The sequence below is a fragment of the Megalobrama amblycephala genome, linkage group LG24, assembly GCF_018812025.1.
Source record: "Megalobrama amblycephala isolate DHTTF-2021 linkage group LG24, ASM1881202v1, whole genome shotgun sequence".
Taxonomy (NCBI): domain Eukaryota; kingdom Metazoa; phylum Chordata; class Actinopteri; order Cypriniformes; family Xenocyprididae; genus Megalobrama; species Megalobrama amblycephala.
The window spans coordinates 5,581,746-5,609,101 of record NC_063067.1 but is presented as its reverse complement, the minus strand read 5'-3'; the positions used below and the strand labels follow the sequence as shown (position 1 = coordinate 5,609,101).

The 27,356-nt window shown below is 37.8% G+C and overlaps 2 protein-coding genes across 5 annotated transcripts; both read right to left on the bottom strand.

Moving 5' to 3' along the window:
* Positions 1–757: 757 nt before the first annotated feature.
* Positions 758–10,504, bottom strand: soga3b (SOGA family member 3b). Of its 4 annotated transcripts, XM_048177641.1 has the most exons (7): positions 8,058–10,504; positions 6,960–7,647; positions 5,187–5,411; positions 4,862–5,020; positions 4,704–4,769; positions 2,483–3,715; positions 758–1,138 (listed from the first exon to the last, which is right to left on the bottom strand). In XM_048177641.1, the coding sequence occupies exons 2-7, from the start codon at positions 7,620–7,622 to the stop codon at positions 908–910; spliced, it is 2,577 nt and encodes an 858-aa protein (XP_048033598.1). In that variant the 5' UTR covers positions 7,623–7,647; positions 8,058–10,504; the 3' UTR covers positions 758–907. The 4 variants fall into 4 exon arrangements, with proteins under 4 accessions (XP_048033598.1, XP_048033597.1, XP_048033599.1 ...); XM_048177640.1 differs by having other exon boundaries at positions 6,960–10,504; XM_048177642.1 differs by having other exon boundaries at positions 758–1,077; positions 6,960–10,504.
* Positions 10,505–11,760: 1,256 nt separating this feature from the next.
* On the bottom strand, positions 11,761–26,299 carry elovl4b (ELOVL fatty acid elongase 4b). The gene is made up of 7 exons (XM_048177657.1): positions 25,570–26,299; positions 20,577–20,667; positions 20,296–20,483; positions 18,543–18,623; positions 17,771–17,942; positions 14,769–14,896; positions 11,761–13,313 (listed from the first exon to the last, which is right to left on the bottom strand). Exons 2-7 carry the CDS (start codon positions 20,641–20,643, stop codon positions 13,038–13,040), a joined length of 912 nt encoding a protein of 303 aa, XP_048033614.1. The 5' UTR covers positions 20,644–20,667; positions 25,570–26,299; the 3' UTR covers positions 11,761–13,037.
* Positions 26,300–27,356: the final 1,057 nt, after the last annotated feature.

Sequence of the window (27,356 nt, the reverse complement as noted above, 5' to 3'; positions counted from 1 at the left end):
ATTTTCAACCCAACTTGGGTTGTTTTTAACCCAGCATTTTTTTAGATTGTACACCCATCTAAACCTAAACAAAACAAATGTATTTGTGATCCAAATAAATTGTGAACTCAGCGCTTCCACGGTTGTTTTTAGCAATTATTTATATCCATTGACAGCTTTAATTATTTAACTAAAGAATTACTGCTGACGACTTCAGAAGATTCTGACCCTTCAACAGAGGTTAAAACTGGAGATGCCAACAAGCTGAATAAACTCATGCAGAAAGCATGAAGCTCTGACGTCCAAACTGCTGATCATCATAGGTAACATATCCCAACCCCTCCATAACATGCTTGCTGGAATGAGGAGCACGTTCAACAGTAGACTGATCCTGCTCTGGTGCAACAGAAGGTAAAGTACCGGCATACTCCCATCATGTACATAAGCACTTTCCCCCACCCCACCAAAGCCACAGCTGTTCTTTAGAATATTGCATGAAACTTTTTGTGCAGCATTTATGCAATTTCTTCAGGTTCTTGTGCAACCTAATTTATCTATGTAGTTCTTGTCACGCAAATTACAGGTACAAATGGATGATTCCTACCTCCTATGTTCCTCTCTGACCATACAGTTGTATACCATGTTCTTACTCACCTTTACATGCTTCCGACAGGTAATCATTCCAGCTGATGTATCTTAAGTGTGCAGTGGCAGGCATTCTGGCCAATGTGGTAATGTGCCCCTTAATGGTAAATTGCAGTTGCATATTTCGTTGCAAGTCTTTGGTGGCAAAGCAAGTGTCAATGGGCAGATAGCCATAGTCCTCAATGAAAGAAATGTCTTGTGGGTAATGCAGTTTCCAGAGGCTCAAGGGTATTGATGTCTTGAGAAATGCATGTAATGTTTTTCCAGTGATGTATAACAGTCTTTATTTGCAAAAAAACTCTTGTCTTGATGATGCGCCTTCCAAAGCAGCCGTATATATATATATATATGTGAATTGGGTAAAACAGCCTCCAGCTTTTTGGAAATTAAGGTTTTGCAGACTTCTGTGCTTAAGCGTGCTGTTTGTGCTTGGAAAGTGACTGTCCTGTGATTCTTCAACCATGGTGACATACACAACATTGACAAACAAACGAAACAAAGGGGCGAGACTATGCTAATGAGTGGACGGATGGTGATCACAGGACAAAAAAGAGGGTAAAAAGAAATACAAGTTTAAAAATGGTGGCATAAGAGAGTGAGGAGAACAACACTAGAATGAGGATGAATAAAATGATGGGCTGAAACATCTGGGTGAATAACCGACAGGATTGACGAACATGCATTAAAAAACATGGGTGCGTGGGAAGACAGGATCAGAGAGAAAGAGAGAAAGGTTAAGATATTATAGCCATTAACATTTTCAATTTGCATAGTTTACAAAATCTTGGCAAATCACAAAATTATGCTTTGTTATTTTGCTGAATGTTAAAAGCAGTCAGGCAATGAACTCTCTGAAATATTTAGTGCTTCTTTGCTCCTCATTATCAAATTCACTCTCTTTAAAGGAATAGTTCACCCAAAAATAAAAATGGTCATAATTTACTCACCCTGTGATTCTCTTGTTTACTCAAAATTCAAATATGACTTGTGCACTATAAGGCTTCTGTAACCACACTTTTAATAATTTTGTCACTAAACAGTTTTGGTAAAAACCCTAACTTTTGTCCCTAAGCCTTGTTTCCCCTGAAATTACCCGGAAAAATTTGTCGCAGTAAATTTTTCCCAGGAACTTTTTCCCCCAGACCTGTTGCTGTCTGCATTTTCATTGTGGTCTTCAAGTACCGTGAAGATTAGGCAAATTATTCCGGTGATGTAGGACTGTGCGCAATGTTCCAGTTCCCACTGGATTTCGTCCTCTGCAAAAAAGCTTAATAAAGCCTGAACCTCATCACTGGTCCATTGGTTGTATTTTTTAAACTCCATTGTTGATTCAAATAGCAAACAACTCTTACTGCATGCACCGCAACAGACTTTTAAAAATGGTGGTGGAAATAAAATGCTGTGTGGAGTCAACCAATCAAAATGCTGCGTGAACTCAATCAATCAGCATGTTCAGTGCCCAAGTCCCACCCCCGAAAGTTCTTTGAACTTTGAAAAAGTACTACCTCGTGAGCAGGGACTTTCTGAGGGGGACATTTTTTTTTACCCGGAACCTCATTTGGACCCTGGTCCCTGTGGTCAAAACACACAGAGTACCACCCCAAAGCCCCTAGTTCCTGGGGAAAATTCCTGCGGTGGAAACGTGGCTTTAGAATACAGTGCAATATTTGTATGGACTACTTTTATGATTGCTTTTTTTTGTCCTTTTAGGAGCTTGACAGCCCTGGTCACTGTTCCGCAAAAGAAAGAGAATCATGAGGTTGAGTAAATGACAGAATTGAACTGAACTATACCTTTACAGTGTGGTAAACATTCTTATTGTGCTTCACATAGACACACAGATTCTTGCCAGACTCACAGATAATGGTTCTTCTGAATCTCTTTCCTCGGGTTTTGGGACTTCAAGTCGGTCTATAAACCCCTGCAGCTCCTTCCTGAAGGCCTTCATTTGAGCATTGATGCGGTAGAGTAGCTCATGCTCCCTGATCCGGCCGCCATCCTCATCATCTTCCATACGGCCGAAAAGATCCCCATTAGATACGAACACCCGTGCCTCTGCAATGATGTTACTGGTGTCGGCTATGAGCCGATCAATGGTTCGTCCCAATCGCTCTGCTTCAGCACGGATGTCAATCATCTGTTGCCTGTCCCGAATGGAGCGCGAGAGGAGACGGGCGGATTCAGGAGAATAGAGAGAGCGAGTTGGAGTGAGGCACCGAGCATTGCGGACTTCCTCTGAGTCGCTTTCTCCTCCAACAGGACCCTCACGTTTGCGATGGGGAGGAAGACGAGAGGAAGATGAGTCGTCATCGCTTCCTCTACGCCCTCCAATTCCAGGACCAGTGTCGCTCTCTGCGTCACTGTCCCGTGGTGTGACAGCTAGGTGAGATGATAGATCATACCGTTGCATGTTGGAAAGCAGCACGCGGTTCTCGTACTGCAGCTGCATCACTTTCCCACTCAGTTCATTGATCTGCTTTCTCGCTGCCTTCAGCTCCTCCTGCAAGGCCTCGGCTTTGGAGCTGTCTCCTGCTCCACTGGCGGCACTCGCTGCATTACCACCCGAGGCATGCCTTGTACCCTCTTTAAAGCGCAGTTTGTTCAGCTCACATGTCACTCTCTTATTCTGTTCCTCTACATCTGCCATATTCCTCCGCAGAAGTTCTGCTTCATCCTCCACCAACTGCAGTTGTTGCCTCAGCTCCGACAGCTCAGACCCCTGCTCGCGCCCCATCCCTCCTTCCGCTCCGGACAAGCCCCCATTGGAAGATTCTTCACCTCGAAGATCATCCAACTCCGCCCTCAGGCCACGGTTCTCCACCTCCAATTCGACAATTTTACGTCCCAGGATGTTGGCCTCCTCTTCCACCAATCGCAAGCGGAGTTTCAGCTCTGATTCCCTTGTAGTGGGTGGGCCACCAGCTTCACCCTTTGGATGAGGGCTGTCCAGATCTCCATAGAAAGAACGATACTTCTGGAGTTCTTGTTCCAAACGGTCCTTTTCCTTGTCAATCTTGGCCATTTTCTTTCTCATTAAAGTAGCCTCATCTTTAACAAAGGTCAGTTGGCACTTCAGGTCCTCATTGTCCTCCTGTGGACAGAAGTGTTGCGTTAAGGTGGGGGCAAGATTTTGCAGACAAAAAAGGTCTGTTGTCAATAGTGTAGCAATGTACAATATGAGTTCCTTTCAAACCAAACAGCTTTCTGCTGGTGAATGCGGCTAATTCATGTGACCAACTTGAACACGAGGAAATTTGCACCTCTGCATAGTTTATAATGCACTTTATATCTTTGCAAAAGGCTGCATAACTAGTTAAGCTTGAATTTGAGCTTGTCATTTAAAGGGGGCCTATTCACTTTTATTAGTGTGTTTGAACAAAGATTTGTGTCCACAGTGTGTGTTAACAACCAGCCTATAATGGTAAAAATCCACCCACTCCTTTTTATAATCCCCATAAATCATAAACAGTCTCTCCAAATGAGCATTTCCAGATTTACATAAGAGTAGGGGGAAGCCCTGCCCATGACTGGCGAGGGAATCTGCCCTATTAGCTTAGCTCCTCCCCTGAGTGAGCTGTACACAGTCTGCCATGTTTATCTCCTCCCCAAAGCATTTAACAGGAGCATTCAAGTAAGAAATGTATTCTAGGCCATGTTGGGCTGCTTTACAGAAGAGGAAGAGTTGTTGTAGTACTTCTTCCTGAGTCTCTCCATCAGTGTCCGACTCCGGTTTGAAAAATGTAAGGCTGACAATTGTCATTTTGGCTGCGTGAGATTCTCCAGCTTTGTTGTTGTTGAGCAACCGAAGCGCGAGCTGTTAAAGCTCCGCCCTCTTTTGGAAAGTGGGCCGGGAGCAGCAGCTCATTTGCATTTAAAGGGACACACACAAAAACGGTGTGTTTTTGTTCACACCCAAATAGGGGCAAATTTGACAAGCTATAATAAATGATCTGTGGGGTATTTTGAGCTGAAATATCACAGACACATTCTGGGGACACCAGAGACTTATATTACATCTTGTGAAAAGGGGTCCCCTTTAAAGTAACAGTCTTCATTTGACAGCAGTGTTTCGTCCTCACCTCTGTAGGTGTCTGAGTCTTCCTCTCAGGCTTTTGTGCATCTTTGCTTCCTCTTCGTTTCTGAGACTGGACACAACAAATTTATACGAATGCTATGCAATTAATATGTATTTAAACCTATTTAGATGTGCTGTAGTGACTTGTGTTTGTATTCCTACCTCTTTGGCTTTGTCCAGTTCATTTTGCAGGGCCTGTTTGGTGACTTCCACCTCAATAAGTTTCTGTCTCAATCGCTCGTTTTCTTCTTCTGTCTTTGTTCGTTTCTCCTCCACGTTCTCTAGCTCATGGTGGAGTCTCACAGACACATCCTTGGCAACCTGTCAGAATGGTGGTGGTGTGGCTTAGTGGTTGCTTTGGATAGAAGCATCAACTAAATGACAAGTTCATAATTAGATAAAAATTGTGCAAATAAGTCATTGGGAATGGGTAATTTATCATAGACCTTCTCTGCATGCCTTTAAAGATAAAAACATGGGTATTTGCCTTCAAGTCTTGCTCTAAGCTCCTTAGGAGGTCCTCGTCAATTTCTCCAGTTTGTGCATAGCGAAGTCGTTTGCGCTCAGCCTTGCGGAGTCTGTATTGAAGGATGCGGCAGTTCTTATTCGCTCGCTCGAGCTCACGCCGCATATCTTGCAACTGACAGGTGTCCTCCTCATAAAAGGTGTCGCGCATCTCCTCCATCTCTGTCCGCATCTCCTCAATCTCATTCTGAAAACCAGAGTGAGTTCATTAGAGCTTTCTGCTCTCCAATTATTTTAATAAGCTGTACATTATTTCAAAAATAACATGTTTAATGAGTCCTTGACAAAATGTTGGTTGAACATGCAAATTATTGAATAAAACCAAGACTGTTTTTATAACTGTATTTTGCTTTGTTCTAAAATGGACTAAATTGTTTCAATGTTGCACTTCTCTCATTGTTCTGTTCATTATCAGAAGGCAACATTTTTTAAAAAGACCAAAATATGTTAATAAAAGACATATAAGCAAACTGCTCCCTCATTGGTCGTAATGTTTATGTTCCAGGGTTTCGCTCAGGCCCTGTTTACGCCTGGTATTAAGATGCGTTTTGGTCGAATGGATCACGAGTATATGAGGCAGTTTTAATCTGTCTCTTTTGTCCACTTTCAACCACTTCTGTCCTGATTTCTTCAAGGGGAAGGTCTATGGGCAGGTAAATGTATGTTTTTCTTCTTTCTTCTATTTGATCTTTCGATCTAATGGACAAAATAAGCTATGCAATTTACATGTGAACGCGCACAGAGATGACAGAAAAACATACAGAGAGCGTCAGCTTTCATTTCTGCTCTGATAGCCGCGAGTCAACGCCGAACATAGTGAGTGTGTGTTAGAAATCAGGAATGTTGAGAGAACATTGTGCTTGGAACGTTTTTCATCTTCAAACCAAATGTGGATCTTCAGCCAACAAAGTTTAAATTCCGTCTGGCTAGCACACTTCCCATAACGTTTACGCGTTAGGTCAGTAGGCGGAGAGTAGCCAGTCTTGTTCGAATGCATTCCACCCCGAGCATCTACACTACGAAAGCAATCGGTCGAATGTGTTTTCAACTACCTCTGGAAATGATCGAATGTGGACAAGCTCGAAACGTTTTAGACTCCATTTACACCTATATTTAGCGTCATCCACTTGCGATCCGTTTGACCAAAAGGCATCTTAATACCAGATGGAAACAGGGCCTCAGAGTGCTATTTCCAGTTTCAAGATGGATGGACAACATCTCTGCAGGCTTATCATTGCCTAATTTCTGTTAATCACCAGTATTTCTAGTCATCAGGTTGAGCAGGAATCAAGATTGTGTTTGGAGAACAATATTGCCATGCACCTTCTTTTCAAAAGAAAGTAACATGCTTTGATTTTGAATTGACATGCTAACCCACAGAATTCATGTATGTTCACAGTTAACAACATGCATCATTTATCAACATTGCTAATGGTCATCAACATATGTATTGCTTATTAAATTAATGTGGAAATCTACATTTGTGCAGTTATATATTTGCACATATTGTGCATATTCATATCTATCTATCTATCTATCTATCTCTCTCTCTCTCTCTAATCTTCATCTCTTAAAAAGGTCTATCTATCTATCTATCTATCTATAATCTTCAGCTCTTAAAAAGGACTGTCTGTCCATCCATCTTCCTCTATCTATCTATCAATCTTTTCATTCATCCATATGTTTTTTAACATGATTGGTGTGTTATACATTTTCTCAAGTAGCACAAACAAACCTTAAGCTCTTCGTTTTCATCCTCCAATCTCTCGATCTCGTCCTGCAGGGCTTCATTCTGCTGTGTCACGGGCTCGTCGGCGCCGCTCGTGGCCTGTGAGGCCGGTCCCGGTTGCGTCTCGTCAGATGCTGTTCGCTGCATCCTGCCGCTTTTCTTCAAGCGCTTGTTGATGTGATACTGGATGAGCTCTGACTGCAGACAGCCCCCGCCCCAGAAGGCCGGCCCGCAGCCCACGTACTCTCCTCCCGCAGCGGCCTTTCTTTCCTTCTCGCTCCCCCTCACACCACCACCGGAGGAACCGTCCGGCTGCTCCGAGAACGAGTCTCTGTTGACGCACGGTAAACGCAGAGCGCGGCGCGTGTCCGGTGGTGGAGCGCGATCAATCCGCTCCTCGGTTTCCCAAACCGCCTCAGTTTCAGCACCATGAACAGCTGCCGCACCTCTCACCCGAACTTCACGTGGCTCTTTAGCCGCCTGCTCTCCTTCGCGTCCTTTAATGCCTTTTCCTCCGGGCTTCGACGCAGTGGATGATGAGGAGCGGCTGCCGCTGGGTTTTGAGGCCGGCTTGGCGGGGTTTTGTCCGGGAGACGTTCTCCTCCTCCCTTCGGTACTGTCCGCTGATTGTGAAAAATCCGCAGCGCCACTTGCGGCAGAGCTCATCATGTCATATCGCAGACCTCCAACAACACTTTAATCAATTTTATGCCATTTATAAGAGGGAAAAAATTAAATATTAAACTTTGTTATAATGCATATATATTTAGTGCATATAATAAAATCATATTGTGTAATATAAACCACTATGCAATATAATAAAATTAGGCTACAGAACAGCAATTTTTTTAGACCAAATGTGAATTCATGTCATTTAAAGAACGACCAAGGTGAGTATGTACATGAACATTAATTTCAAACTTATATGTAGCTACATGATGTATTTGACAGTGAAGTTCTTTGACATCCATCGCATTAAGCTTCCTTTAAGTAAAATGTTTTATACTTTGCAAGTATAGTTTGTTGAAATAGTCATAGGATATATTATAATACATCTTTGGTGCAGTAGTAATTTGAACATTAAATATCGCGATGTTTTCTTACCTGTTTATCAACTGTGCTCATTTGTTTTCAGTCTTCAGCTTCACTTTAGCTCGAGGGTACCAGGCACTGCTTAGGCACGCGAGACACGGATGTTTAATATTCATGAGGTGACGTAACATCGGATATAAGGAAGTGAGAGTACTTTTTTCCTCAAAATTCTTCGTTTTATGTAAAGATACGTGTATAGGCTTATATAAACATACATGCATTTTTAGTATTTACAACTATATTTTCATATTATTGACATTTATTAGTTATTATTATATTGTTGTTTTTTTCCTGTTAGGTTTTTTTTTTGGTCTATATATATATACAGTTGTGTTGTCCCCTTTAAAACCTAAAGAGGAGGAATACTGAATGCTGCTGGAGTTTGCTGCTTCACAGTTAAGCTGGTGAAAATGCAGCGTCATTCCCCCAGCACTATTATACAAGAATACATTTAAAAAGGTCAGTCTGCACTTGGTGCTACAGTCAGGCCAGTAATGAGACTACAACAGAAAATATACTATGTACCTCAGCAGCAAAGGCACAACTATTTATATCATGTGCTGTTTAAAATGTATTGTTTTCACAATTTCTCAGGTCATATTTAATTACTATCACTTTAATGATGCTCTTGTAAATGTCACAGTGAGTCACAAGTGAATCTCAGGTCACTGTGATATCAGTCTATAATACTGTCTGTCAACACTAGAGAGCGCCGTCTGCCTGTCTGTGTGCTTGACTGGTAATAAGTTAGTAATAACATTAGCCAGTTACATATTTTGAGGTTTCAGCTGTTTTAAATTCAGAGGTGAATAACAATATCTACAATATCTATCCATCCTTATGCTAACACATTGCCTCACATCACAATGGTCTCAAAAGTACAAGGAAGATTTGCGCACCATTTATAAGTGTATTAGTGTTGAGTTTGCGTTATTGTGCACATATGTAGTCTATGATAGGTGGCTTTTTGTGTAGACACAAAGAGGAGCTAATTATCGTAGGTATATTATCAGTGGAACAGGTTGAGAGAAAGGTGAAACCACTTTCTGTTAATAGGGCCAGTGGAAATCTCTGGCCTATTCGCAATCCTCTTACTGACAAACATCCTGATCAGACAAGGGAGAGAGAGAGAAATTGTAGAATTGGTTTGGATGAGTTGGTATGAGTGCCGGTATGAGTTAAAGAAATGCATTTTCTCTCAATTACTAGATTAACCAGGAATTCCCATAACCTGCAGAGCAATGTGTAAAAATACTACTTTTTGTGTGTCAAAATAATACAGTATCTGGAGTACAAATCAAAATGTTTCAATGTAGGAGATTATCCCATGAAAGCCTGTCCATAATTAAAAATAGATGTAATTAAAAGGCATTATTTAAAGAAATTTGCTTTAAATCAAAGACTACAAGTGTTTATGACAATAGCTGTGGCCATTTACATTTTTCATTGACATGGATTCTGTTGGCTGTTTTAAATAAATGCTAAATTGCATAATTTAAAATAATATATAATAAGATTATTGTTTTTAAAAAACACTACAATTTACAGAACCATTTCTCAATTCAGAGCAGCATTAACTTCTTTTTTCCTGCATAATGGACATTCATTTTCTTTTCTGGACCACTACACATGAAACTTTTCTAGCTTTCAAGTGGATATATGCATGAGAAATTTTGGTATTTTCATGTGTAAATGTCAAAATTTTTGCATCTATCTGGTCTGTTTAATAGTTTTAGTCTGATACAAGTGTATGTTTCCCCCATAGTGACCTGAATAACACTACAAACTCTGACGTGGATATAAGCTCTTTTACAGCGAAAGCCAATTTACGGCCTGATTAGACCAGATCTGTCTGCCCAACCCCTCAAAGCTCTGGCCTGAGAGCTCCATCACAACCGGAGGACACGTAATTAGAAGTCCTGGAAGGAAAGAAATGGAGACAGAGGGTCTGTTAACAACTAAGATAAATGTGACTGGGGCCAGACCGTAGGGTTGTCATCCTCTTCTCCAATTAAAAGTCCATTATGAATTTTTTTCTAATCACTTGGAAAAGGGAACAGCGCATCTCTAACACACTGCAAGATTTGATGTGTCATTTACGCCTATAGCAAGATTAAGTTTAAATCCCGTTCACACGAAGAACGGTAGCGATATTAGAGTCCACACCAACGTTGCAGTTATGTCGTCTGTCACTTTAGCTTGTTAAAGGTAGGGTAGGCAATTTTTATGATAAACATCTTTTTGTTATTCTTATTGAAACTCTCTTCACATCCTGATAGTGATCAATAATAGAAGTGGTCTAAATATTAAAACATGTACATATGAAGAGTTTGGTTCCAAAAAAAAAAAAAGTTTCCGCCAAAATCAGTATTGTATCTGGTCGGTATTGCGCTTATTCATTGACATATATGTGCGAGAGATCACTTCCAACATCAGAGCGCGATCAGACCTCACCAACCGGATGCTCAAGGCAATTGGACATAGTGGTGTATTAGAGGTAAAAAAATGATATAAATACTGTTCAGTTTCTCGCACAAACCGATCATTTCGTGTCTTATGACATCAATGTGTCGTCACGAGCCACAGGGTTTAATTTGGATTTGTCTGTGCATGTTTTTTTTTACTCTTATAGATGGAGTTTCCATTGACATGCATTATACTACTGACAGACCGCAACGGTTGGAGTTAAAAACCATCATTTGTGTTCTACTGAAGAAACAAAGTCAGCTACATCTTGGATGCCCTGGGGGTAAGCAGATAAACATCAAATTTTCATTTTTGGGTGAACTATCCCTTTAATTTAGTTTCTAAACGCTCAAATCATGACAAAAAACGGTAGTTATCAGGCTGGATCAAGCTAATGCACATACTCAGTCTTAATCACGTGTCTTTATAGGAAGCATGTGTCTGACTGTTTCTATAGCAACCGGAGCTTCTAACGGCAGCTGCAGCGATGATGACTTTACCAATCGCTGACTGGCTCTATTTAGAAGGCGGGACTTATTCCGCCACATTGCGCATTGCAATTTTTTCTATTTATAACAATAGCAGTGCACTGTCTTTCTATATATAAAGTCTTTAATTTAACGCCGTTTCTCATGATACTTTGTAGAATCTGCTCTGGCTGTGCATGTTCATGTGTTTTGAAGGAGGCGTGGCTTTGGAGATGCTCTGAAAAGCTAGGATTCTGGTTCCAACTATCATTTCTCTGTGTCGTTATTGCTATAGATGCGGTGCGGACAGAGGATAACTAGCCCCCCGACTAAGCCTGGTTTCTCCTTTTTAACACCACTTGTTTGCCACCTGATGTCACCTGTTGGAGTTTGGGTTCCTTGCCGCTGTCACCTTTGGGTTGCTTAGTTGGGGACACTTGACATTTGACTTGACATTTGATATTCAACAGTGCTTTGATCTGCCTGCATTAACACTATTCTTTAAGAGCTGCTGTGCAGCCAAAATTATGTACCAGTTATGAATGTAAAGCTGCTTTGACACAATCTGCATTGTAAAAAGCGCTATATAAACAAAGGTGACTTGATTTGACTTCACTGATAAGAGCAATTATTAAATCGTTATAGTTATCGTCCTTGGTGTAAATGCTTAAAATTAAAGTATGAACTAAAGTATTGCTTTAATTGGCAAAAGAAATACGTAATTTGTATGTAATTGAGTCATAAACCAACATACATGAAAGAGAGCGACACAAGACAGAAAATGAGGTTGACATCCTGTTTATTTCATTCAGTTCTTTATCAATTGGTATGGTTTATTATAAGAGGAACATTAAAGCTGTGACATGATTTCCGCTGTACACAAAGTGCAGATCACAAACACCGCCTGTGCACTTCCTGTGTGACTTTAAGAGTATTCATGCACACAGGAAATATACAGCATAGACAGCAGTTTTCAAACATGTTTTGAGAGTTGTCTACCTGTTTTTAGAATTGTTGGATTTTATTAATAGGGAACTTCTTTTTTTTTCATAAAGGGAACAAAAAGCAAAATTAGTGTAGCTGTAATGTAATATGACTTTTGCAAAAACTTCATAAAAAGCTACATGCACAAAGCAATAGAGAGGAGTACACATATTGGATATTAAGGACACAAGTGTGTGTGTATGCAGTGTATGTGTCTAAATTTACATGAACAAAAACATGTAAAACTACCTGAGTATAAAGCGATGATACCATCATTACTGCATGCATTCTCAGGAACTTGTTCAGTACAGGAAATTAAATTTAACATATCTAATGCAAAAGTATAAACCCACCAAATATAAAGTGATTTTCTTTGGTTGAATTGTATTGCCACTTTAAAAATCGTCTATTTGTAATAACGGTCACCAGAGTCCTTAAACACCACTGTTTCACTACAAATGAAGATTCAAACTGACAATAATTATAGCTATTAAAAAACAGAAAATGAGATTTGTGGGATTATCCACATGTGTTATGGAAGTGATTCAGTCTTGCATCTTGAAAGACTCCATATCATTTGTTGTTTCAGGATTCAAGATTGTCAAGAAAACCGCCTGCCATTGGGACCAGAGGAAGGACATGTGAAGCATCCAGATGAGCTGTTTATGTAAGAATCTTTCATCATCTTATTATATTCAATAAAAACTTTAAGAGAATCAGCTAAGTTTATGTGAAAAAAAGCATATTTATCTGTCATTCTGTGGAAAAAAAAAAAGTTTAAAACTAACTATTCTCCCCCTAGATGATAAATAAATATCTCAAAGTAGTTTGCTGTTCAGATTCGGCATACCACAAGGGACATATTAGATTATAAAATATTCACAAGTAGCCTAAACATCAGGAGATGACTGAGAAAGTGACGTCACACAGAATTGGTTGCATTGGTATCCTTAAGAAATGTCCCTAGTTTGAAATACAATCAACAAGTTGACTACAAAAAGACCAATTACCAAACAGTCTGTTGTGGTTGAGATTACATGGGCATTTTGAACCCCATGAGACCCAGTGTTTCTTTTCAGTCATGTTTTCCTTTTCCTTTCTTTTGTTTCTTTCCATTTTCCGTGATCTCCGGTGCCTTAGTGGTGCCATTACTTGCTGTGGAGACGCCATTAACGGCAGATTTTGACGACTTGAGCCGTGGCTGGCGGCGGTAGGTCTGGTAGTAGAAATTGGCAAACAGGATGATGAACGTGACGGCGTAGCCGATCAGAGCCCACTGCATCCAGGCCGGGAACGGGCAGCCCGTGTAGAGAGAGTGAGCGGCATGACCAATGGTGACGTGGAACTGGATCTAAATGGGTTAGAAACAGAAATCTGCAACTTTAAAGGCTTCTTTGATTGCTTCAAGTAGCCTAGAAGAGCTTCAAGGTGTCAAATGAAATCATAAAATGACAATATGTACGCACCAAGAGATGTTCTGTTGGGTTGATTGATAGATTTTACCACTTTAGTTTAGACACAATAGTTCACTATATTTAGCTATCCACCTTATTTTGCAATGTGGAAATAAGCTATTTTCTTTGAATGTGTGAGACTTCCGATTCATTAGTGTAAATAACTAGAAAGTGCAGTAATCTGTAAAACTATTTGCACTTATTATTTTGATAATTAAAATAATATGATAACAAATAATACTTTGCAATATCAAGCAGCATAAAAGACATTTTAGATTTAGTCTGAGAGCTTTCTGTCCCTCCATTGAAAATGTATGTACGGTAGACTGTCCATGTCCAGAAAGGTAATAAAAACATCATCAAAGTAGTCCATGTGACATCAGTGGGTTAGTTAGAAGTTTTTGAAGCATCGAAAATACATTTTGGTCCAAAAATAACAAAAACTATGACTTTATTCAGCATTGTATTCTCTTCCGGAATCCTTTCCATTGAATTGATTCCACTGAATTGTTTCCACTGAATTGATTCCATTGAATTGATTCCATTGAATTGATTCCATTGAATCCTTTCATCTGTCGGCGTTGGTAATGCACTTTTACCTCAGACTGTAAATGAAGCTCGGGCGCACCGGATAACGCGTCAGCAGCGTCACTGCGGAGTCGTGAACCCGGATTGACAACAGACCAGGAAGAGAATACAATGCTGAATAAAGTCGTAGTTTTTGTTATTTTTGGACCAAAATGTATTTTCGATGCTTCAGAAACTTCTAACTGACCCTCTGATGTCACATGGACTACTTTGATGATGTTTTTATTACCTTTCTGGACATGGACAGTCTACCGTACATACACTTTCAATGGAGGGACAGAAAGCTCTCGGACTAAATCTAAAATATCTTAAACTGTGTTCCGAAGATGAACGGAGGTCTTACGGGTTTGGAACGACATGAGGGTGAGTCATTAATGACATAATTTTCATTTTTGGGTGAACTAACCCTTTAATTATTTCCAGTAGTAATTGGATGGACTATTTACACAGTAGCGGAATGTTTTCAAAAATACACCAGATTGTACATTCACAGGCTCAATAATTGTATTTTGGATAAGAAATCAATGTTGAATTTTATTATAATAATGTTTATAATAGTATTTATAACTGATTATTAAATTCTGCAATCAATGCATTGAACTTTCAAAGTAACAATGCATTTTTAAAACCCAACTCAAAATATTAATCATTTGAATTGTGTATCTTGAGCTTGTGAAAACTAATAGCAGGTTGAGTCACAGTTGTATTTCAGTCAATCAAATTATTGTTTAAGGAGCTAAGAGGGACGTGGAGTGTTTATTTACCATCTGAATAATAGTGAGGTATTTCTTCCACCACAGGTACTTCTGGATCTTTGGGCCGAACGCCGCCAAGCCGTAGTAACCATACATCAGCACATGAATGCCTGAGTTAATTGTAGCGCCAAAGAAAGCTGTGAAGGAAGGAAGGAGATTTAGTTAGATATAACATCAAAAAAATATGTTGGTCCAACAAAATATTGATGAAGTTATAGGATACTGTAAGATCATGGTATATTTTTGGGACTCTTTGAGACTCTTCATGGATCACGGTTAAAATGAATTTTCCATGTCACATTCATGTGGAAATTTTTCTAAGACAGAAATCCGTTCTGATCAAGTTTCACCAATGAGGTAATGATGTATGAAGAGCCAAAAGGGGTCCTTGATTATGATTTCACTTTTTATCTTTAGTTAGTGTGTAATGTTGCTGTTTGAGGATAAACAACATCTGCAAAGTTACGACGCTCAAAGTTCAATGCAAAGGGAGATATTTTCTTTTACAGAAATCACTTTTTAAGGACTACAACAAGCTTCTTCCCGGGTTAGTGACATCACAAACCCTAACATTTACATAAACCCCGCCCCTGAGAACACACAACAAAGCGGGTGTGGCCATGTTGGGCTGCTTTAGAGAAGAGGAAGAGTTGTTGTAGTAGAGTGTTGTTGTCATGCCGTCATTTTACGCCGGACTGCTTCACAAACGAGGATCAATTCAACGCTGGATTCACACAAAAGATGAACATGACGGCACATGCTAGTGGATGAGTTGAATCAACTCCACAGCAACTACATAAATTTATCCACTAACCATTCAGAAACGTCCAGTTTCATTCTAAAAGTTGTAACTTCTTCCTGAGTCTCTCCATCAGTGTCGACTCCGGTTTGAACAATGTAAGGCTGAACACCGTTACTGACAATCCTCATTTTGGCTGCGTGAGATTCTCCAGCTTTGTTGTTGTTGAGCAACCGAAGCGCGAGCTGTTAAAGCTATAATAAATGATCTGTGGGGTATTTTGAGACACATTCTGGGGACACCAGAGATTTATATTACATCTTTTAACATCAAGCGCTGAATATGAAATGTTCTGGAAGTGTTATCAGCATTTGTTGAGACACAAGATGATCTAAACGTTGACCTCCTCCACTAGGAGTGGGAGAAAAAAATCGATGCATGGCGATTCTCTCTTCAACGATTCTGGATCGATTCTAAGAATTTCAGAATTGAATCGGAGCTTATTTTAACCGCGGTTGCGAGATGACGCCGCGTGTGCTTACGGTGACTGAACCTGATTTTGCTGAGTTCAAAATGTTCCTGGGTCAACATTTTTGTTTATCCCGGATCAATATTCAAATCAGATTTGAGGGACAAGTTTACAGATTATCTCAAGTTTAGGCTTAAAATCATGAATTGGTGCTTCTACATCAGTGTTATTCATCTATCATTTCCCTCTGATTTTTGGGATAACTTATGGATAGGGTTAGGTTTAGGGGTAGGAATAGGGTTAAGACTAATTTTTCAGACTGGAATGTTGTTCCAGGATCAACAAAATCAGGACGTGCCTTACAGTGCGTGTCCACTGGCACGGAGCAGAGCGAGCGTTTTCAGTTCATTCATATGGAAGTTGAGCTTACTCTCCCGAGCCTATTTTCCTTACAAATGCTCTACGAAGGCATCGTTTATGTTGTTTGGAGTGCTGTGGGCTTATATTTTATAAATATGAAACTCACTGACAGAAGGCTGCTTTCGATTTCCACGTGCGCTTTGTGAAGGGCGCTCGCCTTAAACGACTCATTTAAGTGTTTAAATGTAGCCTACTTGCATCTCAAAATGCTTTTATGACGCAAAATTAATGTAAACACAGTCAGTTAGATGTCTTAAAGATGTCTTATACTTCAAAAGAGATCTATGCATTATTGTGGATGCTGAGAAAGATATAAAAAAATCCCTCACAGCTTTTGAATGGGAAACTTTCAGATACTCTTAAATACTGAAAACACTCTTTGTTTATTGCTTGTTGTTCCTCTTTATTATTATTTATTATTAGACTACTTGCTTTTATGTTTTGAAGCTGTTGATAGCCTATATTTAAAAATCTTAACATACAATTTTATTAATTATTTTTTTAAACTAGTAATTATTTAAAAAGTACTTATAATTACATAGATTACATATATTAAATAAATAAAATTTAAGTTTACAAAACTAATTAATTAGTAAGAAAAAAAGTGGATCAAGAATCGTTTTGGAATCGGATCGTGACTCCCAGAATCGGAATCGGATCGGCTCATGAGGCGCTTAAAGATTCCCACCCCTATCCTCCACCCATTTCAGATCATTATCCTTTGTTCACCCTTTCCTCCTTATTAGCCTCTGACCATCTGTACCCGTCTGTACCCTTTGACCCCTTCCACACCCCCTATAGGCTCTCCTAACCTTTCCTCCCTTTTTCTCAAATCCCCTTATCCTTCCTCTGTTTTAGATTTTCGGTCAAGCCTCAAAATGCACACTTAATGTCAAGAAGTTTCTGTAAATGGTTCTCATGCAAATCAACCTTTCACATTTCAGATGATCCACCTTCCTGGTCTACAACTTACTTTCCTCACATAGGTGTTAATGGTGAGATGCATATAAAGACGTTTGCTTGTAAAAGCACTTTTTAAAAAAAAAAAAATATATATAGCACCTTTTGAAATAGTACAGTATATGCAAAAAAATGTTCACAAACAAATGTTTACTCGTACAACTATCTTTGTGAGGACAGTTTGAGTTTTAGACCATCGGAGTGAGGACAGAGTGACTAAAGCGAGGACATTTGGCCGGTTCTGAGATCCCTTTAAAGGCCTGTTTTAAGACTTGGTTTTAAGGATGAGGTTGTAATTACGTTAAGGGTAGATTGACGGTGAGGGTTAGGCACTTAGAAGAGATGGGTGAAGTTAGGGTAAGAAGCTAGAGATTGCATTGTGTCAATGAATGTGTGTGTGTGTGTGTGTGTGTTTGTACTCACACTGTCCGCCAGGAACCCACTTGATGCCGATCCACCACAGGATGAACATTGTGCAGTGATGATAGACATGCAGGAAGCTGACCTGATTAAACTTCTTCCTCATGATGAAGAACACTGTGTCCAGAAACTCCACTCCCTTAGAGATGTAGTACCACCACAGAGCTGACGCTATCTGCAGGAACACCACTAGACTCAGTGACACTAGATATCTTACATCTTGACCTGTCTATCTATCTATCTATCTGTCTATCCATAACCACTGAAGCTTTGATCAAGACACATAACCTAAGCTCACTCCAGTGGACTGTTCATCGTATGAGCGTCTTAAAGTCACTTTAAATAAAGGTATAAAATGATTAATTTTAATTAATTTGCTCTTTAGGTACACTGTTAGCAAGAGTCATGAAAATGGAGGTGTGGCCTACAGGTGGAGAGACTCCTGACCTCATCTCTGTCCTCACGTCACCAGGGAAACCAAGCTTGCCAATGAGGGTGACGATGCATGCCAAGAAATCAGCATGAGGAAACTCTAACCGACACCAGTGAAAGCGGTATCCTGGGATTCGGCATTCCGGCCTCCCGATACAGTTAAGTCTCTCTTCAACTTTCTCCCTTTTCCTACAGCTGTAAAATACCCTCTGCATGCTAAAGGTCTACAAGTTCATGGCTTCAGTCTGGATTTTTTCTTTTTTTTTTTCTATAGTCATTATAATAAGCTCTATATAAAGACATTAGCAGCTCATTTAGTAAGGGCTGACAGTGTATTTCTTACCCTGACTTCATTAACATCATTCGAGTAGTTCACGGGCTGACAGAGGTAGCTGTATCCGGCCGCTCTCGAGCCCAGGAGCAGCTAGAGAGAAAAAACATTGACATTATTCATTATCATTAATATGTGCTCAAGGAAAGGTTAAAGGTGAAGACTGTATGCGATGGACTGCTTGATTTGCCACAGTTTATTCCTTTCGTCAAATGCAGACTGTGCATTTCTGTGTCCTTTCATAGCTTATTTTTTGTTTGCTGCAGATAACCTATGAAACAAGCAACAGATTGTCTGTGTAAGAAGTCAAATATGGCACAATTTTTTTGTGCCAGTGATCTAGTGCCAAAACATCTGTGACCTGTCTGTGGTCTGTCTGTACACTATTGCACTATTGCTGGACTGAAATCACTGCATTACTATTTCTTCACACAGAAAACACTTCATGCGTGAATATAAACTAAAATTTTATTGCATAGTAGTCTCATTTCATTTTTTTTTTTACAAGGAAATATTTATATTTATTTTTTTATATATATTTTTACATATTTTTTTATATAAAGTAGTGGCCAAAAGTGATGTCTGGCCTTGGAAAATTGACATCTTCACCCTTTCTTCAAATATTATTTAAAATTTGTTAAAGATTTTGTCAGCATATTGTGAAATTACAAAACATGCCATCATTTTTGGCCAGGCTGTCACACAAAGAAATTATGAACGCATGCAAAATCGAGAGAGAATCACTGAAATATTAATAACTGATTATGTTGTAGTCAATGTATGCTTTTTCCTGTGAGCTTTTTGTTTACCTATGCATTTTTTTGCATAGTAAAATAAACCTGTAGCTGTAGTTTGCCTTTTTTGCCAAATCATTTTGTCAGATAAATACCTTAACCAAGTTTAGGGGTTTGTTCTTCCCTCATATATATATATATATATATATATATATATATATATATATATATATATATATATATATATGGTAACACTTGGTAAGGTATTTATCTGAAAAAATGATTTGGCAAAAAAGGCAAACTATAGCCTACAGCTACAGGTTTATTTTACTATGCAAAAAAATGCACAGGTAAACATATATATATATATATATATATATATATATATATATATATATATATATATATATATATATAATGTTCCTCATATTTTGATGGTTTAATCAAACTTGTAGGGTAATTAATTAACAAATATCCCCTCCAGACATCACTTTTGGCCACTACTTTATATATGTATTTATAATGTATGTGCAATTCTTCACTTTTCAAGCAAAAACAGTTTCCTTAGCAATTTTTTAAACATAAATGTAGTGAGGTGCATGCTTAAAACAAGAAACAACAAACTTGCCAATAGCATTAGAAAGATAAATGTAAGATATATTCTCTTAAAACACTATATTTATCTTGTTTTAAGGATGTTTAAATATCTTTTGATGGTGAATATGATTTTTTTCTTCACAGTATAGATGTGTAAAGTTGGCTTCCACTCAGAATGCATGTGAAAAGCAAACCAATTTCTTTGCATGCCGCTTATTTTTTGCAAGAAACGTAAACAGAATGCTGTGATTTCAGTCTTTTGCAAGTTAATGCATAATGCTGATATTCTTTACTATGCATATTGCAGTACTGCTGTATTTAGCATATTATTAGCATTTGAAAATTACTATCGCATCACTAGTATTTTCTGGTGCCATGATGCTTCCATGTCCCACTAGATTCGAATGTATTGACAAGAATGGACCCCAACAGACCTCTTTGAAGATGTAGAAGTTGAGCAGCACCATGCTGAAGTTGTACACAATGAGGGTTTTCCTGAGCTGAAAAGGCTCGCGGTTCTGCATGTAAAGGGGTCCGGCCCAGAGGAAGAGCAGGTAGAGAACGCTGATCCCCAGGGTGGGGAGCGGCGACGACATCATCGGCCATTTCTCCACACGCTTATCTGAGATTCAAACACATGAAACACAGTTCAATTAATTTTTAATATTCATATATATATTACTATATATGTATATACGTTTCAGAATATTCTCACCTGCTATGGTAAGGCTCCATTTATAAAACTCTGCAGAGTCATTCATAAAGTGAATGACTGTCTCCATGGTTCTAGTTCTAAGATGATTATCCTGTGAAGGAACAAACGGAATAGAAGCAGTTTAAAAGGGATTTTTCTTGCACAATATGACATTAATTCCTTCAGGACAGAAGAGTCATACAAAGATCATTTCACAAGACTAAATATTGGATTTTGATTGCTGATTACACTGTGCCACATAAATGTGCTGTAATAAGATTCTGTTACACAATAACTGATCTGAAATGTATGATGGATAACAGTCTGTGTTATTTTAGTATCATTGAGACTATAGTTTTTATTAATATTTTATTTTTTTATTTTTATATTTACTGTTCTCAGTTTAATTTTAGTTTAATTGTATTTTTTTGTCATTTTTACGTCAATGTAGTTTTTATTAAAAGATTAGTTCACTTCAGAATTAAAATTTCCTGATAATTTACTCACCCCCATGTCATCCAAGATGTTTATGTCTTTTTTTCTTCAGTCGAAAAGAAATTAAAGTTTTTGATGAAAACATTCCAGGATTTTTCTCCATATAGTGGACTTCAATGGGCACCAAACAGTTGAAGATCAAAATTAGTTTCACTACAGCTTCAAATTGTTCTACATGATCCAAGATGAGAAATAAGAGTCTTATCTAGAGAAACGATTGGCCATTTTCGAAAAAAAAAGAAACAATTATACACTTTTTAACCACAAATGCTCATCTTGCACTGCTCTGCGATACGCCACGCATTATGTAATCACGTTGGAAAGGTCTCGCGTGACGTAGACGGAAGTACCGAGCAAGTGTTACAAAGCAAACATGCAAAGACTAAGTCAAACGTCCTTTACAAAAAAAAGTAAAACAACGATGTCAGACGATTTTGAAGTTTTTGAGTTTTACCGTGGTACTTTCGCCTACGTGACGCCTGACCTTTCAATGTGATTATGCAATGCGTGGCGCATAGCAGAGCAGTGCAAGGTGAGCATTTGTGGTTAAAAAGTATATAATTTTTATTTATTTTTAGAAAATGGCCAATCGTTTCACTAGAACGTAGAGCCCTTTGAAGCTGCTTTGAAACTGCAGTTTGGACCTTCAACCTGTTGAACCCCAGTGAAGTCCACTATATGGAGAAAAATGTCTTTCTTTCGTCAGTCGAAAAGAAATTAAGGTTTTTGAGGAAAACATTCCAGGATTATTCTCCTTACAGTGGATTTCAATGGCTACCAACAGATTGAAGGTCAAAATTACAGTTTCAGTGCAGCTTCAAGGGCTTTAAACGATACCAGATGAGGAATAAGGGTCTTATCTAGCGAATCGATCGGTCATTTTCGAAAAAAATACAATCGTTTATGCTTTATAAACAAAATATCGCCTTCAACGTACTTTCCGTTTCCGCATTCTTCATAACGCTTACGCAGAATGTCCTACGCTTTACCTATTCTACTTACGGAACGAACGCGGCACCAGTTTCGTTTTTTTCCGTAACTTGAATAGGGAAGGCGTAGGACATTCAGCGTAAGCGTTATGAAGAATGCGGAAGCGGAAAGTACGTTCAAGGCGATATTTTGTTTATAAAGCATAAACGGTTGTATTTTTTTCGAAAATGACCGATCGATTCGCTAGATAAGACCCTTATTACTCATCTGGTATCGTTTAAAGCCCTTGAAGCTGCACTGAAACTGTAATTTTGACCTTCAATCTGTTGGTAACCATTGAAATCCACTGTAAGGAGAATAATCCTGGAATGTTTTCCTCAAAAACCTTCATTTCTTTTCAACTGACAAAAGAAAGACATAAACATCTTGGATGACATGGGGGTGAGTGAATTATCAGGAAAAGTGTATTTAAAAGCGGACTAATCCTTTAACTCAACAAGTCACAACTAAATCATGTTCCACACCTGAGTGCCAGGTAAGCAGAATTAATTTGGGTCACAGTTCACCAGTGTCATTACATAATCTGCCCGTCTTTCGCAGCCGTGCTGACACCCGTGCATTATTTAGCATCCCTATCATTTTGCACTGAGACAAACTGAAGGAAAACAGGGCAGTTGTATACAGTACCGATCCCAAATAAAATATAACATGAAAGCAAAATTTGCCAGCAAAGCAGTGAGAGAATAAGCTATGCTAAAATACTTGTGGTTACAGTATATCAGGTTAAAATTGACTGATTTTTGTTTTTTTGCATAATAAAATAGTCACACAAATGAAAGCAACAATACTGCAGGTCAATACTGTATGCGTTGTCACATGCATATATGGTGTTTCCACACTTAAAATGTCTGAATGTCATTGCGTTTGATAAAAAATATCAAATCAAGTGTTGCTGAAAGTTGCAGGATCTTTTCTCTTCACTTTTTCATCATTTTTGCTCATTGTCTTTGAAATCAACTGGTGTTTGACTATTTTTAGTGGATGTATGAAGTCAGTTCTCCTCAGATTCACACAGGTGTATTAGCAGAGTATCCACAAATGTAGTTCATCACATTAATTATGAACATGTTCCACTAACTATAAACAAACAAAGAGTCACATAACACTTATGTCTTCATGTTCAGTATAGGGAAGACCGGGGCTAGTTGTCACAAGATCTTTATTTCAGTAAATATAAAGTCAAAAGTCCAATTTCACAAATGTGTTTTTTCAGTGGTTTTATATCATGGTTTATAGTTTTAGGGTATTTTTTGTCCTACAAACTAAAATTCCAATATCATATTTTTGTTAAATCTGTTGGGTATCAAGTGAACCTAATTAAAATAAAATAACACACCAGGAAGCATGAATTTGAAAAGAGTTAACTATATAATGAAGACAGATTTAACTGAAGGTTGAGTGTTTTTTTATATTGGGGCAAGCTATATGTTTTATATTGTTTTTTATAGGCTACAATTTATTAATTGCATTTTCTGTTTGCCAAAACATTTTTTATTTTTTGTTTAAAGAATTGTTTTGTGTTTTCTACTAGTTTTACAGCTTTAATGGCTGTTTGAAAATTGTGACAACTTAACCCATGTATAGTGGCATCATGCCCTGCTTTTGTGCTAATTAAACAATTTCTCCTCTTGAACAGCAACAATGCAAAATGTTGCTTTTTTTTGTACATAAAGGCCCGTTTACACCAAAAACTATAACTATAAAAATACCGTTAAGTGTCCACACCAGCAGACGATATCATTCTTTTTATTCTAAGCGCGCTGCAGTTTTGTCGTCTGCCGTTTTAAATACTGGAGCTATTTAAAGCAGGATGGATTCTGATTGGCTGTCAATGTTTTTGTTGTTCATCAGTCGAAAAAAAAAAGGTTCTAAAAGTAACGTTAATTCTAATGATATCATTTCTCTGAGCCATTATTGCCATTATTGGTAGTCTTGGTCCTAACCAGAGGCGATGCGATAAGATTCCAGCGACAAACAATTTGTCAGTCTACACCAGACGCGATAAAGTCGATCAAAAATCACAACCAATCAGAAGAGCGCACACGCAACGAAAAGTTCATACTTAAATTCATGAATATTACACCATTTTAACATTATAAAAAAAATACATACTGAGTTACTGAAACAATCTTTGTCATAGAATACACTTGTCTGTTCACAATGAGTTGACAGTTTGAACGTTTTTGTTTCCTTTTATTTATTTCGAAGATCTGAGGTGAAATGTCCATTGTTGCTTTCAATACCAATAAAGGACACACAAAATAATATTCAACCTCATATTAGATGTTTTTAACATTAAATAAAGCACATAAACAGTACCTGAGATTATCATTATTGTTCCGTTTCTAAAACCGTTTCTAAAATAAAATCGTCGCGTACATTGTAACGATTTTTAGTATCTTTATCGTTACAGTTATCGTCCTTGGTGAGACTTTAAGGTTTGTGGCTATAAAGAAATTGTGTTTGTGCTCTTTCTTCATTTTCTTTGTATCTGATGCAATGACATTCAGACAGTTTTAAGTCTCCAAATATGGTTTATGCAATGATGGCAATGATGATTTTGCACTATAAAACGGAAGAGACGAAGCTCTGTTAAAATAAACATGTCACCGGGCAGTGCAAAGTTCCCGTACGTCCCTGCTGAAGACAAAAGCCTCCGCGCGCGTGTGTCAGCAGGTTTCACGAGCATTTGTCAGTCAGGCTTTAATTCCTTTTGATCTACGAGCTTAAAGTGTAAGTACAAATGCCCATCGACCCACATCTGAGGCCACAGCACTCAGAGGGATGATCACCATGAAGGTTACCACCACCAGATGCTTCAAATGCAAGCTGAGGTCTCAAACTTTTCCAGAAACGAAGGAAACCATAAGTTGCAGCAGTGTAGCCAACAGTCTGATAATATAAAGAGCAAACTATGAAATGAAGCGAACGTGAGCACAATAAAATAAAGGTTCTTTGATGTTTTGCAGTAGTAGATTCACCCTGCAAAATGTAGCCTGTTGTCAAATTATGTGGAAACTTAACTTGTCAAAGTCACGATGCATTGGTTATTTTTCAATAAATAACATTACTTAGCCTATTAAACACTCTGAATGCATTAATTTACACAAATGCAATTGTTCAGATCTGGCAGAAATTAGGTAACTATGGGTTTTCCATGTTTATTAGCTATATAAAAAAAAGTTCGTCATTTTTCATTATTCCAGTGATCACCATCTTGGGTTCTTTAAAGCGTGAGTACATGATGGTTTTCTCAAGAACTAGAAAATATCCAATGTTCCTCTATGATATCAAGCTCTAAAACGCCTAACTGGAACCATATTTTAAAGCAGAAAAGAAACTTGAAGCCTTTAAACGAGCAATGCTGAATGATTCTCTGACTAATCTCCATTAAAGCGATTTAACTGGATCTGACATTTTGCGGTACACTCATTTGCATTTAACAGCATGCGAATTTCCAAGACAGGTAGAACTAGAGTGAAATCATGCAGAAAATGTACTTAAACGCACTTGACACACACAGTCTTACCTTGCGAGCGCGTGCCTATGCCGACATCAGGTGCGGAGCAGCCCGGGTGGAATATGAGAGTGAATAAATGTCTGGATTTAAAACTACAGTGTGCGTTTAAACACATCAACCCCGCAGATTTGGCAATAATAACGCGAAGGCAAACAGAATGTAACTAACGGCAAACGCATCTGATCAGTGTGTCTGACAGTGACTGGACACCGGTCTGTCCGGCACTGAGCATGCGCAGTCGCGCCATGTGGGGCTCATGCCGGTGCGCTCGGATAACTCCTTTGTTTAGGCGTTAAAGCTTTGTCTTATCTGGGGGGTGTTAATCGATGCATCAGCAGCGCTTGTCTTAACATAAATATATATTTGGGACCCAGAAAAATATTTCGGATATATAGGATATAGTTTTTTTTTTTTTTTTTTTTTTTTTTTTAAACGTCATTATAATGTAACTTCCTGCTATGTTTTTATAAAATTCACCCAGGTTTGATTACATTATATTACTTTGTACTCAATTTGTATACATATAATTGTTTTCATATTTAATAATTTAATATCTAAAAATTATAATTCTAGTTTTACATAATATTTTATACATGCATTTGCATGCAGTAATGTTTACTGTTATGCTAGCTAATGTAGCAATATGTTTCCACTGACAGGAGTATTATTTTTGATATTATTATAATTGATTTAATAACTTTTATATCTAATATAATTTCATTATATTATTGTTCTAATTTAGTTTATTTCGTATTTTATACATTATACATTGGCATGTCCTTATGTTTATTAATATTAAATTGTATAATGAAATTTTGTCCATTGGCAGGTATTTTTTTATATATATACGAAATTATTGTATTATCTTATTGTAATATATATTATACTCTACATCATATTGTATACATAATACATTGTCATGTAATGGTGTTCATTAATGTTATATTGTATAATGTAATGTAATGATAATTTTTCCACTGACAGACCCTCTCAATAAAATCCCCAAATCCATACTGTTGCTGAAAATATTTTGTCCCAATGTGAGGACACAATGTAGACACAAGGTGGCAGCAAACCCTAGAACACTTATTTTTGTCGATCAAATCAGTTTGTTGACAGTTGTATAGTTCAATAAATCTAAAAAAAAGAGCATTTGCAGAAAAAAATACATAAACCTTGTCTGATCATATTATGATATCATCAAAAATATTTAAGTTGTAACCATATGATAGTCCAAAGATCAATCATGTGTTTTTACACAAACTTAAGTAGTGTAGGCCTGTACAAAGATCTAAAGATCTCAAAATTAGACAGAGCTTAAGTAATAATGTATTTTTAATGGTATATATATATATATATATATATATATATATATATATATATATATATATATACAGTCAAACCAAAATATTCAGAGGTATTCAGACACCTTGAACATTTCATTCATTAATACAGTTTATTCACTATAGTTTAAAAAAAATTCAGAGTTAAACTGTGTCAGAAAAAATAATGTCAGATAACACTTAAGCAAAACATGGTCAGGTCAAAGTGTCTGAAGAATTTTTGATTCTAAATTTTTATCAATTTTACTGGTAGTCCACTGAATGAAGAATTTTTGGGTATAATATGTCACAGTTTATTTAAATTATTTTGCTATCCTCACTTACATGAACTATAGTGTCCTGCACCCACTAATAAAAATATATCAAAAATGTCTGAATAATTTTTTGGTTAATAATAATAATAATTTTTGGTTTGACTGTTTGTGTGTGTGTATATATATATATGTGTGTGTG

Coding starts and splice junctions, on each gene's coding strand:
- elovl4b (XM_048177657.1), bottom strand. CDS start 20,643: ATGGAGACAGTCATTCACTTTATGAATGACTCTGCAGAGTTTTATAAA. Junction 17,943..18,542: donor ATGATGTTAATGAAGTCAGG/GTAAGAAATACA, acceptor GTGTTCCTGCAG/ATAGCGTCAGCTCTGTGGTG. Junction 13,314..14,768: donor ACCTCACTATTATTCAGATG/GTAAATAAACAC, acceptor TAACCCATTTAG/ATCCAGTTCCACGTCACCAT.
- soga3b (XM_048177640.1), bottom strand. CDS start 7,622: ATGATGAGCTCTGCCGCAAGTGGCGCTGCGGATTTTTCACAATCAGCG. Junction 5,412..6,959: donor ATGAAAACGAAGAGCTTAAG/GTTTGTTTGTGC, acceptor TCTGGTTTTCAG/AATGAGATTGAGGAGATGCG. Junction 3,716..4,703: donor AGACTCAGACACCTACAGAG/GTGAGGACGAAA, acceptor TTCTGTCCACAG/GAGGACAATGAGGACCTGAA.